This window comes from Cyprinodon tularosa, unplaced genomic scaffold (assembly GCF_016077235.1).
Source record: "Cyprinodon tularosa strain WSP-4 unplaced genomic scaffold, ASM1607723v1 ctg207, whole genome shotgun sequence".
NCBI lineage: Eukaryota > Metazoa > Chordata > Actinopteri > Cyprinodontiformes > Cyprinodontidae > Cyprinodon > Cyprinodon tularosa.
Window position 1 is genome coordinate 621775 of NW_024038767.1, and position 18652 is coordinate 640426.

Below are 18652 nucleotides of genomic sequence, written 5' to 3' on the forward strand. Positions count from 1 at the left end.
ACATGCAAACTCCATGCAGAAAGACCCGGGCCAGGAATCAAACCCGGTACCTTCTTGCTGCAAGGCAGCAGTGCTACCCACTGCCCGCTGCGCAGTGTATAGTAAAATAAAAGCACAGTTTGGAGTGCTTGTATTGTCACAAAGCGAACAGGTTATATAACTGAACTTATTCCAGTTAGGCAGCATCTTGTTTCAGTAGCAGCAGTTAGGCGCTCTCTAAAACCCAACATCATGACAATCAAGATTTATCTTCTTTTCACGATAGTAAACATCCACACTGAAAAGTGTTTTTGTCGTTGTATTGAACTACGGTGCATTCATAGACTGAACTAGGCTGTAATCTTCAGCTGTGGTTCTCTTTCATGTCACCACCCGCTTTCTCTGCATGTCTCCACTTTTATTAATGTTACTATCAATTTAATGCAACAGAGCTTTAGGTTAAAACTCCTTTAAAGAGGAGTAGATGTTTACTTTTACATAAACTTTTGTTTTAGAATATAAGGAAGTCTGCAGCAGGTGAGATATTGCTGCCGACAACCTCTTAGAAACACACCTAAAGAAGGAGAACTCTGTTTATTCTCATCTAGTTGTTAAAAAGGAAGCAGATGTTTACCTGTGACGTCATATGATGCTTATTTGAAAAGGCACTCCTTCTCTGTACAAAGGGACATCTTTTTTCACACAAGCTTATTTTATAAAGGCCTGATTTGTCTTTTATGTGACCTTTTTATTCACTGGCGGGAGAAGGATTTGCAGAAAGGAACAAGTTTCAGCCCTGTCCTTTGAAAGAACTCCCAACACTGCAGTACCCTGACAGTCTCTGACACCTTGCTTTTTTCTAAGCAAAAGACTGCTTAATATGAGTGAGCGAAAGAACGAGGGATGAATAAAGGGAATTAAATATAGATAAAGACAAGATGAACCTCAAGAGAGTCTGAATTTAGATCATTCAATCTTTTTTAAACCCAACATTAGAGAGACGAAAGAAAATAGAGGCTTATAATGATTCATAACGGAGCTATATAAAGTGAATCTTCTCAGAGCCTAATTTTACGTGGATTTTAACGAGTTCCAGTTATGTGACAGGTGCCAGGAGTACTGGCCTCTGATTGGCTGGGTCAGATCAGTCAGCAGTAGTGTTCAAACAAACATTAGAAGCGTAACTAGACTAGTTAAACGCATCAGAGCACAGTTGCTATGTGTCTACTGTGGTAACCTAAATTGCATATGTGGCCAGGGAGCATAAAACATCATCATTAACGTAACCATGGTGACCAAACATAAATCATTTTTAGCCAGCAGTGTTCAGATGCTGAAAATGTCAGGAATACATGTAAACCTGATCGGGGGTCTCCATGTTTTACATTTTTGATAGCGGCACAAACGAAAATTTTTGCTGCACAAACGTAGCACTAAATTTGTCTAATTTGAAGAAGGTGGGGGGGCCAACTTCACTCAGGTTACAATTTACTCTGTTAAACCTCCGTCTGAATCAGTTCTAGTTAGCAGTCTAGTTGTAAAAAAAAAAATAAAGAATGGGGATGGTGTAATTTTTTTCTTTTTTTTGAAGCATACATAACCTAATTAATATATTCTATTAACCTAATCCATTTAGTTTGCACAGTGCTTCCCTCACATCCATCATAATGAGAAATGTAGTGGAAAAAAAAACTTATATTTACGAATGATTTAAAGATCATTTTTCCATCCAAAAATATTTATTCATAATATTTTTCTAATTCGATTCTCCAAAAATTTAAATGGAGCCTCGCAAAGTCATCTTTTCTTATTTTATGTGCCTTATTGTTGATACCTAAAGTGAAGAAGGTTTTTTTTTAACTATTTGCTCCTTTTTGTTTTATTAATCCTGCCTATATGAGGAGCATTTATTGGAAATGTCAGAACAAAGGGCGCCTTGCTATGTCACACATCCAACTGAATAGGAGGGCACTCTAACAAGAACTCAGACGCGATGCTTTACCAAAACAAACCTTCTGCACTCTGCACCATGGCAACCCCAACGTTTCAAAGAGAACCAAATTAATGTGTCTAAAAAAACACAACAACGACAAAAAAAAAGAGCTGAGAGCAGTGATGGGTTTTTATGCAGCATCTGTCGATTTACTGGCAGTGTTTCAAACTTTGGAGGAAACCAGATCCGGCTTCACGGCTTGGTTCAGCCTGTCCAGACTGAGCTCATGTGGTCGTGTGTGCAGACATGTTCAGATGAACAGGAAAAGAAAAACTATTCATGCTTCTCCAAATCTTTTAAATTTTTCTACTTTATAACCACTGACTATTAGGATTCTATGTGACCGACCAATGCAAATGGTGGAATAGTTGTTAAAGCTTAAAGGAATAGTACACCCAAAACATGATTAGCCTTCATTTTCTACTCACCCCCATGCTGAACAACACTCTGGAGTACTTTTTTGATATCTCAAATGCATCTGGAGATCTGGGAGGCTTCTTGCTGTCTGCTGACATTCAAATAATGGAGGTCTATGGCGCCCGAGACAGAAAGGTCCATAAAAGTCCACAAAAAACGTGTCAATATTCCTCCATACTGCTCGTCCAATGTATTCCAAGTGTCCTGAGTGGGTAGCATCCAGAATTTACTCGAAACGAAGTCATTTAGAATGTTTTAGAGCATAAACAGTAGTGTATAGGATTTCCTAAAAGCGCGTTCACGACGCTACGGAAACCGCGGCAGACCAAACCAGATGAAAGTGCTGCTCAGGAGAGACAGTTCTTGTCATTTCGCTACCAGCCATGAAGCAAAGATGGAGGACGGTACTCTATTCAGATGATAGCAAAATGGACCCTGTTAGGTGATATGCCAGCACAAGCACTGCAGGTTATCCTAGTGACACCATCCTCATTGCCTCAGGGGGAACAGGGAAGCAGCTCAGCTCTGATAGGGAAGATGGAGGGACTGAAATGCAAGAAATCTACCTCTAATACAGGAAACAGCTCTAAACTTGATGAATGATTTAAAACAAAGCATCTTTATGTAAGAATGCCCCAGTTAAAATCCAGGTCTAACCCAAACTAAGAATATGTTGACACCTGATTGTGCCAGAGGCTTTCTATCCAAGATGAATCCAAGAGGTGGATGGCACACTTCTGACTTCAACATGTTCACTTCTATTTATGCAGGAATGATTGAGGGAAAGATGATGCTGCAGAAGAAAGAGGTCTAGTTTTGAGCTGCAGTCAAATGCGGCTCTGAAATGTTTCATATGTGGGAATGTTTGGTCTGCTGTTGCTAAAGGTGAGCTCATTAGTTTTACATCCTCTAATGAATGGTTGCCATGTTGGGCCTGTGTGAAAAATCACTCCATTTCACCCACAGCCTTCAGAAACAGATGGAGAGTATAATCTGTTGCATATCACTCTGAGGGTGGCATGAGAAGTGGTTGTTGAACATTAAAAGTTTTTTTTTTTTTCAAATCCAATTTCATGCGAACACATTCAGAAATGGGATTTTCTCCACAGATTAAAAGTTCCAGAAACCTGAATATTTTTCTCATAAGGCGGCACTGATACTTTTTTTCTTTTGCACTGAGGGATCTGCTGTCTCTGCCGACTCCCTGTGGCATCTCATCAATATAAAAGGAGGGATACAGAAGAATAAATCCTCTGCCTTATGGCCCAAGCCTCTGAATTAATCTATTTATGCCTTATATAAGGAAGCTTCTGCTGAGTTGCAGAGTAAGCTTTTTTTCTGTCATTCTCTGATCACAAATGATGCTTTTCTAATTAGCTTTTATCTTTACTTACCAATAAAATTAGATTTCTTCATCCCAGTTAGAAAAATGAGATTCCTGCTTAATTTGTTCCTTCTGTCGACTGAAGCCTCCAAGACAGACGGACAGAAATGAATCACCTGCCGGGACCCAAACTGCTTTTTAAACAGAGCAGAGTGAATCGATGAGTCTTACCTGCAGGCAGACAGCCCATTCTGTTAGTGATGGGAGGAAGTATTTATGGCAGGAAGCCAACTTAACCACTGCTTAGACTGAAAACGAGAGCTGCTCCCCACAATATCGAAAGACAAAATATTATTTTCTACCAGCAAAGTATTTCTACCCTGAAAAACCTTTAATCTGGGTCAATTTTTTTCAATATTTCCTATTATAGGAAATAACCAATGGTAGTTATTCTGATTACCCATTTAAAATAATTCTAAGTGATTATCCATTTTTTTTTAGTTTATATTTTCGTTTTAAGATCGATCAAATCTATAGTAGGTGTTTATTAATCATTTATTGCTTGATGCAGAGAAGCACTCAGAAAGCAAGGCAAAGGTTTAACGGGTTTATTGAGGTGGGGTTGAAGGGGGTAGATCTGGAACACAGAAAGCTGGTGAAAAGGAAATAAAAACGTCTGGAGAGGATTTCACAATGGTTAGTTCAGGGACCGTAGGAATCTTGAATGCCGTAAGGATGATGCTAGTGAGGAACTCACGTTTGGGGGGGGGTTCTTCTCTCACTTTGAATCCAGAATGTGTGGGTTGATCCTGAGAGGAGGGGACTTGTTGAAGAGTGGACTGGTAGACATACTTGGGACCCGGAGAAGCAATGGAGCGGAATGTCACTTGGATTTCCGTGAGGGACTTGAACTGCACATGTGGATGTTTCTCCCCTGTTCAGTGTGAACTCAGTAAACAATACTTCCAGGGGAAGAAGGCCAAACATCCAGTATGCAGGAGGACTTCCTGCTAAAGGCAAAGACAAAAACAAGGTTGGGCTCAGAGAAACAAAGACTCAGGTTAGCCTCTGCTAATCTAAGCATTGCAAGAGTTCCCAAAACTGGCAAACACTCTGGCGTCGAGGTAGTGACAGTCCACTGCTTAAGTACTCCTCCAGATAATGATCCAAAGAGCCGCAGGTGTGCAGGGAGGACCAACAATGACAGGGCGCCACCTGGTGGTGGAGGGAGAGACAAACACAAAACAGACCACACAAACTGGATTCCTGACACTGTAATAGAACTAGTGGGATAAAAACAGAATGCTAATACATCATTTCCTTATTTATAACTTGATAAAAGTTTTGATAAAAGCAAACTTTTTTGTATATTTTGTATAAATGATCTTTCTGATCCCTCTTAGATCGATGAGGAGTTCATTGTTTTTAACTGATATGAGAGAAAAAGGCTTTACTGGGAATCACCTGCTTTGTTTTGATACTGGATTTGAACTTTAAATAAAAAAAAGGGATTAATCTTTTACCTTCAGACATCAAATTTAAGGTCTAAAATGGCGCCATAAGAAACAGCTACGAAAACCTGAGGTTAAACTTGGGCAGCAGTGGATTTTAAAAGTCATGTCTTTACAAAACATAATCCATGATTAGATTCGGATTGATGGCATTACTAATAGTAGCCTAAAGGTTCTATTTTTTTAATACATTAAATGTTATGTTTGACATTTGAAAAATAACTTATTTATTAATATTTCCACCAAAGAGGATTGGCATCATGTTATCAAAGTGGCATCTTTTGATTACTAAATATTTTCTATTTTTGATCAGAAATGTAGATTTTATGGGTTGTTTTTTTTTCACAAAAAATGTTTGAATTTTTAATTTTTTGTTTATAAATTGGAGTTGAGTAAATCTGATGATAGATAACAGCCCATAATAAATCAGAGTCAGTATTTCAGCCTCATTCTTCACAAATAAATGACTGATCTGCCATATTTCGTTGTCATTTTTTTTTGTTCTGATAGTAGTTAGTCTTGTGACAGTTTTATTAGATATTTATGAAGCTGAAAAATACCTTTAAAATTTGATTAGTGTTTTTAGAAGGGAGTATTTTTTATCCTTAAAGACCTAATATGGTATAAAGTAGAAGGTTTTTGTAGTTTTCTATGAACCTGCTGCCAATAATTAGAAGGTGAGTTCTGGCAATGGGAAAAAGAGACTTTTTTTACAGGAAAAAAATGCAGGATGCAATTAACCAAGATTTAACCTGCCTATGATGATTATTGAGAGAACATGCAGCAGCAATAAAAGATTTTACACATAAATGGGCTGGCTCTGTCTTTGGGTCCCTGTGTGCAGTCCTGATGATAAGCTTTGGTTTTGTGCATTTACATTTTTTCTGTGTCCCTCTTCAAATAACACCGAAACAAGTTCATGTTGATTGTGTTGTTTATGGCAGATGAAGTGTTTTGCACCACTTTGTGAGACTTTCTGCTCGTTAGCTGCAGAGCATCTGTGCTGAGCTGGCCACCAAACCACGGATTGGCTCTGCCCCTGACTCCAGGCCTTGTGTTTTAGCGGAGCCTCTTGGGTGGCAACAAGGGGACAGAGACGGAAACCGATTTCTGTGCCGTATTGTGAGAACAGCATCTGTTTGGGAATGCGTGAGTTGGTAAGCACAGATGTTGGGTAATGGAAACAAGGAGACCTTCATTTGCAGAGCTGAAAGAGAAAACTGTCGTTTCTAAACTTCTATTGCAAGAAAAGAATAGAGGAACTTCTCAGACTTTAAAAAACATTACCTTTGGGATAATTATAGTCCAGGAAACTGCTGTGTTTACCAGCAGCATGTTAACTGTTTTTAGTAAACTAACTGTTCCTGATGTGACTCTGATCTAAAGGAAATTACTCGTCACATTGAGGCTGAATGAAGCCAGTTAATCTAAGCGTGGCTCCAATTTTCCTGAATCCTTGTTGATTCTTATCTGAATTTTAATTTCACTCTTAAACATGCAGCATTTGACATGCTGTAATTTATCTGAAGGAGCAAACACAAGTTTTTGCAGAGAAATTAGAAAAAATTGTGCAACTTTGGCCGCCTTGCAAAAGAGCAACTCTTTGTATTGTTTTTTTTTTAGCATAAGATGTTCAGTGACAAATATAAATGTTCTTAATTGGAAAAAATTAGCTGTATGTTATATTGAGTGGCATCAAATGAATCCAACTTTTTACCAAGGAGACAATATCTGTTAAAACTGGTTTAAAACGGAATGGATCTTCTTGAGGAAATATTTCCTTGTTTTTGCTGGGAGTAGAGTAAAAACCTACTAGACTGACAATCAAGAAAAACTTCAACCCAAAATATTAAAATACTGAACACTTTTCTTTATCAATTCAAATGTCTGAGACCATTTTTTTCCAGATGCTCAGTAGTTTGTTCTTTTCTTCTCTCTTTCATTGACATCACATCTTTAATGTTGAGCTAAAAAGGTAAACAGAATTTTGCAGTTTAATTATTTTGTCTATCTTAGCCTGTGACTACTTTCAAAAAGGCAAATTAAGACTATGTTCCTCAGCGTTTAGATAACACTGATCTGAGCAGTAAAGGACGTAGTAAAGATGTACATGGATGTTTTCTCCTGGATTTTAACTTCAAATACACCTTTAAAACTTAAGTTTCTTATAAGCTCTGTTTGAGTTGAGCACATATGTCCACGAGGTAGGAATAATATTAATTAACAAATGTTGTCCAAAGTTGTAAGGTGCCTTAAATATAATCTGCATTAAACACAGCTTTTGTTATGATAAGAATTTGTTCCAATCTAGGATCATATTGAATTTTTTTTTTCCCCATCTGCTTCACTAAAAATCCATCTTACTGCAAGAGAACATATGAATGCAACACACCTCACTAAAGCGTTCCCTTTGGGTTTTTTTCTAGAGCATATAAAGGTGCTCTATGCCCCATTTACACTACCCCTCTGAAACCGATCCGTGCCGAGTTCGGACCGAGGTTGGATCAGTTAACCTTGCTGAGCCTGGTTCTTACGACCATTTATACATCACACTAGTACCGTTCCTCGCCTCCTATCGGCAGTCCGCGACACTGAAGCTCTCAAGGCGGGAATCACGCAAACAAAAATGGCAGTGGCCGTAATATTCAGGAACTTGCTGTATGTGCCTGGATAGTCTGCTCCGCCCAAATTTCAATGAAAGCCTCGGTCTCAGCATCATCTTAGGTTGCTCCACGCTCTTTTGATGCCATTTATTGTTAATAGGCTGAGAAGAAGAAGAGTTCTGTGAATTGCAAAGCTGGACACAAAGGAAAACCTAAAAAATTTATCAGCTGACTGTAACTAGGAGATGACGCGGTCTGCTGATGCGCTCTTTGTTTTCAGAGAACCGAGCTACAACTGAACCGTTCCGAGCCGTACTGTTGAACTAGTGCTGGATTTATTTAGCACGGTTCGGTTGCGTCTGGCACGGTCCAGTTGCACTCTACAGTTGTTGCGGTTACCGTGCTTTGACCGTTCTCGGCAGGGTCTAAAAAGGGTCGTTTAAATGGGACTTCAGTGACTCCTATATGTCCTCTACGTCAGAGGAGCACAGATTAAATCGGTAAACCAGCAGCAGCATCAGTGTCCTGAGCTGTAATCATTGCCTTTTGAGTCCAAGCTGCTGTTTGAGCTTCTACTCCTTTGATGCATTTCGGACAGGAACAACGTGTGACTGTATATAAATAAATTGCCAAAATAAGACTTTTAGGTAATATAAATACTGTAAAATATTCATAGAAATGTAATTTTCCTCCATTTTCTGGGATAAATGTATCTCAGAACTAGGGATGGGCCTTTATTGTATCGTTTATCATCATGACACTTTTCTAGCCTCGATAACAACTATGATGCATCCTCTGAACAATAAATAACACTTAGCAATAAATAAATAAAAAAAACTCAAAAGTGGGTGAATTATGATATTTTAAATATATTTCTCATTTTTCTTCATTTTTTTCCATTGAGGCTTTGGCAGGATCAAAGAATATGAAAAAATTTGGTTACTATATTAAGTGATAAAAATCACACGTCTTTATGTAACTAGTGTCGTGAAGAAGCTTATTTTAAATGCATGCATTTTTTCCTCTGAGTAGTATTTGTTATTTTGGAGCTTTGATTGGGGCTGCGCAGTGCAGCAGCACATTGCAGCAAGAAGGTTCGGGGTTCGATTCCCGGCCCGGGGTCTCTCTGCATGGAGTTTGCATGTTCTGCCTCTGCATGCCTGGGCTCTCTCTGGGTACTCCGGCTTCCTCCCACAGTCTAAAAACATGACTTTTAGGTTAATTGGCTTCTCTACATTCTCCTTAGGTGTGAGTGTGTGTTAATGGTTGTGTGTCTCTGTGTTGCCCTACGATGGACTAGCGACCTGTCCAGGGTGGACCCCGCCTTTCACCCGCTGACACTAGCAGCTCTCATGACCCCCAGCAGGGATAGGTGTGATGGAAAATGGATGGAGCTTTGATTGCTGTTGCAGGCAATAACAGCTGTACAGTTATCTAGGAATGACTTCAAAGAATAAATGAAGAGTGTTTTAATTGTCAGTTTTATTATCACAGTATTCCCATATTGATAAGATTTAAAATCCCTAAAGCCCAGCCCTACCCAGGACATCGGCCGTCATTTGACTGCCTTTGCCCCTGGTTACCGTATAGAGATAGATGAAGAGGTGGGATTGGGGTTCACAGGGAAAAATTCACAACAATCAGGATAATGATGAACGTCTAGGTGTGAGAAGCTTAGGAACATTGTAGGCTTTTGGTTGTCCTTTGTGCCATTCTGCCTGGATTTTTCCATGGATCATGTCAGTTCCGGTGGAGAAAAGTCTTCATTCAGACTGTCGGGGTTTCTTCGAACCCTCCATTGTCATCATATCCCCCCCCTCCGTCATTCAAAGGCTGATTCAGACCCCTCCCCTCTCAGCTGCAGAACTTCACTGCTATGATCACGGTACTCAGGAGTGTTTTTTTCTTTAAATAAAGGTCTTTTCTAATGAATCTGCTACTTTTTCTTTTTCTCCTCGCCTCACCTATCAGTTTCCTTTGCTGAAAATAACAGAGCTGCACAGGAATGAGGTTCCATGTATGTTGAGGTCCTAACCACAGTGAATGTGCTCATCTTTGGTTCACATTTTCCCCTCAGCACATTTCTCTCTTATTTTCCGTACGGTAAAAGTTTCAGCCCCCCTCTGTCACCATGTGAGCATAAAGCTGTGGATGAGATTTAATGCTGGGTTATTGTTACCATGATGTCATTCAAAACAACCACGCTGTCATTAGTTTCATTTGGCTGTTAAAGGAGACCTGCATGATGAATAGGCTCAGCCTTTTCTGTGCTGCTGGTCTCTGGGATTTAGTCAAAGACACAGAGAAAGCCCCCCTAATGCAGGGAAGAGTTTCCAGCATCGTGACCAGCTTGTTAAAGTACCCCGACACACACATAGTAACGCTACGCTAACAATCCCCGCGTTAGTTCGCCATCAGCCCACCATCCTGCTTCACAGTCACTGTTTGCAACTAAAAACCTTCTCATCTTTTATCAGGATTTCATGTTAGGGTCCAAGGCAAAATTATGATGCTTTTCAATGTGTTTTTTATAAATAAAAATATCAAAACTGGGTATTGCATTTCTAACATTTGGCTGCTTCTCGTTTGAGGTATGTCAACCATCTTTGTTTATCTGAACTACATTTGGTTTGCCTGCTTTTTTATTTCCTTGTAAAATAGTTCAACTTTGATCTGATTGGATTTAGAGCATCCATGACCATCAAGCTTTGGATGCAGGATTTAAATTAGACTTTGGTTTAGAGGGCTGAAATAATTAATTGAATTAATCGTGATTAATCGATTATTGAAATTATCGGCAACTAATTTAGTAATCGATGAATCGTTAACTGGACGATACAGACTGTAAAACAAGCCTTTAGCTGACAGAACAACCCGCTTAGAGCAGGAATTATACCAAAACTGTAAATAAAATATGTAAACATTTTGCATTTAAGATAAAAAATCTTTCTGGCTTGTCTATATGCTCTATCCAGAACTCCTCAAGTGGAAAAGTTTTAGTTTTACCTGGTTTAATTCAATAAAAAATCTTCTTTTAGTAGCCTTTTGCTATCCGAAAAAATTATCGACAGATTAATTGTTTTAATCTGCCGAGCAGCTTTGCTGTTTGGCTGTGACTCCATCCTGGAGAGAAATATCAGCTGTGCTGCTGCCATCAACACCTTTGTTTCTAGATGTTGGAGCTTGGCCTGTTTTCCAGTGTAGTCCTGTTTCTCTGACTGTGACTAACTGGATGTGCTCTCTTTATCCTCTGACATGGGAGCTGGCTCGGAGCTCGTCTGCCTGGCTGTGTGTTTCCTGGACGGGGCCGCCTGTGGAGCTGGTTGACAGTTGCCTTTTGTATCTATGCTTCTTTTTCTATGTCTGCTTCTGTCTCCTTGAACCCCAGTGGGCGTCAGCAGATGGCCGCTCACACTGAGCCTGGTTCTGCTGGAGGTTTCTTCCTGTTCAAAGGGAGTTTTTCCTCTCCACTGTCGCTACAAGCATGCTTAGTGTGAGGGATTGCTGAAGAGTCAATGAGTCGATGCAATCAGCTGGTTTTCCTTAGATAGAAAACTTTGAATCAATCTGACTGGATGATCTGGTGAACTGGAAAGTGCCTCGAGATTACATGATGTGAATTGGCGCTATAGAAATAAACTGAATTGAAATTGAATTAATTAATTTGCAAAATAATTGTTAGTTGCAGCCCTAGTTTAGATTTTGAATCATTCATTCACACATCCCATATGTTAACTTTGTAGAATAAACAGTCCCCAATGACAGGAACAAAGCCTGGGATAGACTAATGGTATAAAACTCAACTTTTACATTTATTTCAGCTTTTTGTGTGACTTGTCTGCTGTGCGCTGCATCTCTCTCTTCATAGAACAGCTAGATTTACACTAGGAATAAATGTATTTTAATATCTGCATAACTGCTCTATGTTGATCTATCATAGAAAGTCCCAATGAAATAAATTATATAGAAGTCAAACTAACGAGAACGGGTGTAGAAATGCTGCTGTACGCTCTGTCAGGTTTCCCTTCTTTCCCCCGATTGGATTAATATCTGTCTAACTCAAGAATCTCGCTGAGGGGAACATTTTAATTACAGCGAAACATGTTGTGAGTTTGTGGCTGTGAGGATGTGGTTCAGTTGCTGCTTCAGGAAACAAAGTTTGAATGATTGATGGCATTAAAGAATCATTGGCCTCCATCTAATGTGCACTGAAGCTAAAATAAAAATGTTCTTTTACTTAAAATATCTAACAAATAATATGGTAGAATATAAATAATACTACTACATTTATTGTTGCATTTATTATTAAATGTGTCTATCATCTTTTTTTTCTTTTTACCATGTCCATAGCTTTTTGGTTTAATGGTTTCTCCCCTATGATTGGACTCCCATTGCCTTTCTCAACCATTTTTACAGCCTTAGCATATGTTACATTCTGTTTAACCGTTATACACTTTCCATAGACTTGGTATTTTCAGAACAGCGGCCACATCTCCTTTTTCTTTTACACATTTTATCAACATGTCCAAATTCCTGACAGTGTCATGATTTATTTAAAGGATCTGACCCAAAATGCAGAGAACCACTCAGAGAGCAAGGCAAGAGTTTGAACAGGTTTATTGTGGTAAGGGTTGAAGGGTTGGATGGAAGGGAGGAGGGAAGTTCACAGAGGTGAGTTCAGGTACCGTGGGAATCTTGGATGCCGTAAGGATAATCCTAGTGAGGGACTCACGTTTGGGAGGGTTTTTCTGTCACTTCGAATCCAGTCTGTGTGGGTTGACCTAGTGAAGAGGGGACTCGGAGAGCGGACAGATAGACCTTTTTGGATCCAGAGGAGTATGAGAGGACTGTCACTTGGAAATCCAGGAGAACTTGAACGGAACTTGTGGAGGTTAATCCCCTGCTCAGTGTGAGACTCAAACAATCCTTCCAGGGGAAGAAGGCCAAAAATCCAGTTTGCAGGATGACTTCCTGCCGAAAAGGCAAAGACAAAAACAGGGTTAGGCTCAGTGAAACAAAGACTCAGTTAGAACTCAGCTAATCTCAGCTTGGCTAGAGTACCCAAAACTGGCAAACACTCTGGCACCAAGGTAGTGACAGTCCACTGCTTAAGTACTCCTCCTGATAATGATCCAACAAGACACAGGTGTGCAGGGAGGACCAACGAGGACAGGGCGCTGCCTGGTGGTGGAGGGAGAGACAAACACAAACAACAGACCACACAAACTGGATTCCTGACAGACGGTTGAAACATCTAGCCCTACACTACACTAACCCTGGAGCTTATCAGGCCAAAGAAAACTTCTTTTGTTTCAGACTCCACCAACACAGTTTCAGTTTCTTCTTTCTCCTCTAGTCAGTCTTCTGGCTTCTTTTTTTCTCTATTTCTTTGCTTTCGCTTTAAGTCCAGTCCAATTTAGAGGTAAACCTGAAACGACACCCATGCTACCAATGGTTATCCCTTGCCTCAACTGTTTTAACTTTATGTTTTGTTAGTTTTTTGCGCTTTGTCCACCTGAGTTTTTATGTTTCAACCAATCAGCATTTTCCCATCTCTCAGTATCTTTTGATATCTCAAACTTGCACTTTAAGTATTTTTGTTCACTTAATTGGGTCAATTATTTTTATTCCTTCATCTTCTTCAAATCGTAATGCTAAAATCAAGGATGTAATATTTGGATGGACATAATTCCTTTCTGCATTCTCTTTGCTATCTGTTGCTTCATTTCTCTTTTTTTTGTTCTTTCCAGTAATGCTCCTCGTCTTTCCACCGTTCAACGTCTTCTCCCTCTTTCTTTCCACCTAGACCACTGATGTCTTCCTCCTCACTGCCATCTAAGCTATTCCCCTCATTTTGTTCTGAATCCATAGATACCATGATCAGAAATACTGATCTATGAGGATCCTTTGCTTTTCAAAAGAACAGGGTCTCTTCCAAGGCTCCATAGGCCTTCAGTTAGTTTCTTCTACATTTATGAATGTGTGACTCAGTGTTTATCTGCTTTTCAGCTCAATTTTATTTTTCATCTCTTATTGGTTATTCAAGTTCTGGAACCTTGAGATGAATGAAAGCAGCTCAGAAGGAAACAATAGAGCACAGCTTGAATGAAACACTTAACGAAGCAGAACAGGTCGTATAAATATTAAGAACAGCTCAAACTATGTCAAGATAAGTGCATCAGTCAATGTTTTGACAAACCTTCTCTTGTTCCTTCAAAGTCCTCTGAGTTTCATGCTTTTCTTCTTAGCTCAGTCTAATACCTTGTCTTTGTCATGAGAAACACTTATGTGAGCAAAGGTTTTGCCATATGTTACAGTATAGCTCAAAAGCAGGTTAAATTCTCTAGATGCTCCAAGAACTTTAGCTTCTCTGAGGTGGAGTTCGTACTTATTCTGCAAACTTGATTGTGTGGAAGCAGTGGCATTTTCTAATGACTAAGGAGATAAATGGGTTTTCTCCTTGGAGGACACCCCAGTGTTCTGCTGGTGTTGCATCTTCTCTGTAAAGCGTTCTTCTCTCTGTTTGATAAAGACACAGACTGACTTGGTGTGGATGACTCACCTGTTTATGCATATGAAAAGACACTTACCATGCTAACCATTTTTGTTTGTTTGTCCGTGTGTGTCTCTCTGCAGGCTGTGCAGTCTTACTCTTAAAAAGCTGGTGGTGATGAAGGAGCTTGATAAGGAGCTGATTTCTGTGGTCATTGCAGTCAAAATTCAGGTACGCTTTGCTTTCCAGCACTGTCTGATAAAATTCCCTGTAAACATTTCATCTCTAGTTTTGTATCAAACTACCTCCAGCAGGGTTGTGTACATTCTTTAAGACCAGATGTTTTCTCTCACAGGGCTCCAAACGCATTTTGAGGTCCCATGAGATCGTGCTGCCCCCTAGTGGATCAGTGGAGACCGATCTAGCTCTCACCTTCTCTCTGCAGGTAAAGCTAAACAAAAGCCACCATGATGGCACCATGTTGATGTTTGGAAGATTGTGGTAGATTTCTGTAACTATTCATCTCAGGCCTTATATGTAATATTTTGATCAAAGAAAACGTAGTAAATGCTTTACACTGGTCATTCTCTGTAGAAACCAGTGCAGTGATTTCTTCACTATAGTTTTCTGCTTTAGATTCATACATAATAACAGAGATTGCAACAAGTTTATATGATCAATTCCTAAAGAGAATGTGTAAGCAGGCTCTACATGTAGTTATGACCTCCAGACCAGCAGGGGGCCTCCAAGAGAAACTGACTTCTCATTCAGAATCTATTTTACATTCAGCTTTCTAAAGAACAAGTACTGACTATCTGCTCTACTATAGACATAAGTATAAGAGTAGACCCCGCATGGATCGCTTTCACCTATGGGCGCTGATTTGGTGGCGCCATATTGGTGTAATGTAATGTGTTGAGCAGGCCCAGAATCAGTTTTAATCACCTTTAACTTACTGAATATTTAACTAATTTTCACATTTATTTTTCATTCTTTTGGCTGAAACAAACAAATTGTTAAGTGTATTTAAATATTCTTAGCGGGGGTTAAGAGTAATAGAGTATTCTGATAGGATGTATGTATGTTGCAAAGTACAGCCACTCTTTTTATAATGTTTTTCATTACTACTCATTTATAGAGGTATGTAAAAATATCACAAATATATAAACACATATCTCTCTCTCTCTTTCTCTCTATCTCTCTCTCTATATATATACATATATATATACACATACATATATAATTATCTATGCCTCCCTCTCTCTCTGTCTTTCTTTCTATATATAAATATATATGTGTAGTGTATATATGATGTTTATTCAGTATATATTACAAAGCTCTGATGCCTTCACAAAGTTGTTCCTTAAGGTCTGATGTCAACAGTCTGCTGATTCAAATAGAAATATGCCGCACAGTGCTGTGGCATCTTTCTTCTGTTCTGCTTAAACCAGCAGGTTAGGGTAGCAGGTGGACCTCCGCAAGATGGCGCCCGTAATTTCTGCGCCGTGACAGTCAGAACTCTTAGTATGTACTTACCGGGTACATACTAGTCAAGGACAAAAAAAACGTACTCGTGTAATGAGGTTTGAGCAACGTCAAGAATTTTTGATTTGGTCACATCCAGTTTCCAAGTTCTTTCTTTACTGAAAAGCTGCAAACATTAATTACTCTTCTTTATTGACGCCTCAAAATCAGTATTAAACTATAATAATTTTAATTTATTAAAGTCAGAAGACATAGGTAGGATTACCATGATTGTGATCAATCTGTCTAATGATGCCTCCGCAGGCATATTCATAGATACTTTTCAGAAGCGTGACGTCAGGACGATTCCACCTCACCATCGCCGTAATGAGCACCAAACACTTAGCTTAGCTCTCTGGCACTTCTCCTCTGATCTGAATTGATCATTCTGATTTAAATCATGCAGAGAAAATCGCTGTTATTGGATGTGATCCATGCAAAGTCTCTGCAGACTTCCAACTGGCAGGCTTTCAGATTTTTCCTTTCACGAGAACAGATGCTTGTGGGTCATTGAACCAAAAATATGGCATCTGAAAAACTGGATGATATTTGTACGTAAAGCGAAGGAAAGTCCTGTTCTGCTGATTCAGTTACTTTATATAAACAGCTAAACACAGCTATGACGTTTCAAGCAGAATCTTCAGATCTTTGGCAAGTGATAAAGATAAATCGTTTAGTGTTGATTGATTTTAAGTAATTGAGCTTATTTGTTTTGGAAAAATGACATTTATTCCTGTTTTTTTGCAACAGAAACATATATATTTTGATCTAAAAGTCAAATTTTAATGGTCATTGTTGCATTTTTTCCTTGTTCCTGTTCTCTGTCAGTATCCACACTTCTTGAAAAGAGAAGGCAACAAGCTGCAGATAATGCTTCAAAGACGGAAAAGGTACAAGAACCGGACTATTTTAGGCTACAAGACTTTGGCCATGGGATCCATTGATATGGCAAAGGTATAGTGGAACAACACTGCAAGTAGCACTTAATGGTGTTTAAGTCATTTACTGCATATTTAAGTATTGTGGAGCCACTAGAGGGTGGAAGTAGGTGTGTGTGTGTGAATGGAGGAGATAAAAGGGCAGCAATGCTCCTCTGCTGCAGGTTGTGTTTGGTAGAGCCCAGTCAGGTGGGAGCAGAGGTGTTTCAGCTCTAACAGGCTGTTAGTGTCAAAGATTTGGAACATTTAATGAGTGCTGGAAGCTCCAACTGCATTTTGACAAATAACGCAAGACTTTGTCTGAAGTTCCTTGTTTTTTAAAGACTCCTGGCTTTCTAGATTCTCACAGTGCAAGAAAAACCGACCCAAATAAGACTGAAGGATGCTCTTTAGTCCTAAAGGTACCAACATTATCCAGGGTACCATCTTCTAAGACTTTAAGACAACAAGTCAGCTTCCTGTCAGGATTTGGGTGTGGTTTGTTGACCCAAATGCAGAGGCAAGGAGGCAGAGGTGATTTTCTTGTGGGTTTAATGAAAGGTTAAGTGAACACAGAGGCAGGAAATCCAAACAAGAAAACAAAGTCCAAACAAACCGGAAACCATGAATCCAAAATCCAAACATGAAAACATAGTCCAAACAAACCGGAAACCACAAATCCAAAATCCAAAAATCCAAACGTGAAAACAAAGTCCAAACAAACCGGAAACCATGAATCCAAAATCCAATAATCCAAACAACAAAAACAAAGTCCAAACAAACCAGAAACCATGGAGACATCGGGGGGGATACTGTCACGAGGAGGAAAGCTCAGAGAGACGGAGTTGGAGGAAGTTAGACGAGGAACCAGCACTAAAGAACTGCACAGAGAGAGTATTTATGGGAGACTGAAACAAAGAGAGGGCTAATGAGCAGATTGGGAGCAGGTGTGAACAGAGCAGAACCAAGGAAAGGAGCTAGGTAAAAAGGAGAACACAAGAGGGCAGCAGAGGGCAACAAATAAAAACCTGAGAACTGAAAATAACCGGAAAACACAACTAAATAAAAATGAAACCACTAAAACTAGAAAACATGGTTCAAAGTAAAACAGAATACTCAAAAGGAAACATAACAGAACCAAGAATATAACACTTTCTGGGTTTATAGGCCTTTCAACTCCCCATTTATCTCTTCCTGTTGGGTTATCATTTCAAATCCTAACAAAATATTTTGTAGTTTGTGTTTTAATGTCAAAATTTTATTTAAAAAAATGTTTGTGTAGAAATTCAATTACCGAGAAACTGTTTTGTCTGGAGATGCATTCGGTCTGACTCTATCCAAAAGTCAAAGTGGGCTCTGAAGTTAAAAATTCACTCTTTTAGACACAATAAACTCATCAAATAGCCATATGGTAGGCTCTGCTCTAAAAAAGCATGAATTACAAAAATAAAAAGCTTGATTTCATTGCACATGATGCTGATACACAAAAGAGATCCCATATGGCTTCCAAAGCTCAGTGGGGCTTGTTAAGGCACAGCAGCTGAGAGAAGAAACAAAAAACATTGTGGAGTCTGAGTGAGGGATGAAAAAAGAGAAATCAGAATAGAGTTTTACTGAACCACAACGTAGAGACACATTAATTCTCAGCTGAAGATGCAAAGATGTGTTTTTATGGAGGCTGCAGTGCGACTCAGAGGCTTCTCTGAATACTAAAGGGAGTAATGAATGTGAAAATGTGAGATCTTACTGCTATGTTGCTGTCAGATCATCCAGATCTCCTGCACCTGCTCCAATGATGCCTCTCAAACTGTGCAGTGTAGCAGAAAACAGTGACCCAGGTGTGCTTTTAGTCACAGAGCAACACTTTCCTATTGGAACACTGGAACTATCT

At 39.3% G+C, this 18652-nt stretch overlaps 1 protein-coding gene across 1 annotated transcript in view; it reads left to right on the forward strand.

The window, feature by feature from the left end:
* pacs2 (phosphofurin acidic cluster sorting protein 2) overlaps nucleotides 1-18652 on the forward strand; it is a 104750-nt gene that overhangs the window by 54692 nt on the left and 31406 nt on the right. The window contains exons 2-4 of the mRNA XM_038285148.1: nucleotides 14464-14551; nucleotides 14676-14765; nucleotides 16673-16798. Of these exons, the coding sequence (XP_038141076.1) occupies nucleotides 14464-14551; nucleotides 14676-14765; nucleotides 16673-16798 (304 nt within the window). The remainder of the gene's footprint in view (nucleotides 1-14463; nucleotides 14552-14675; nucleotides 14766-16672; nucleotides 16799-18652) is intronic.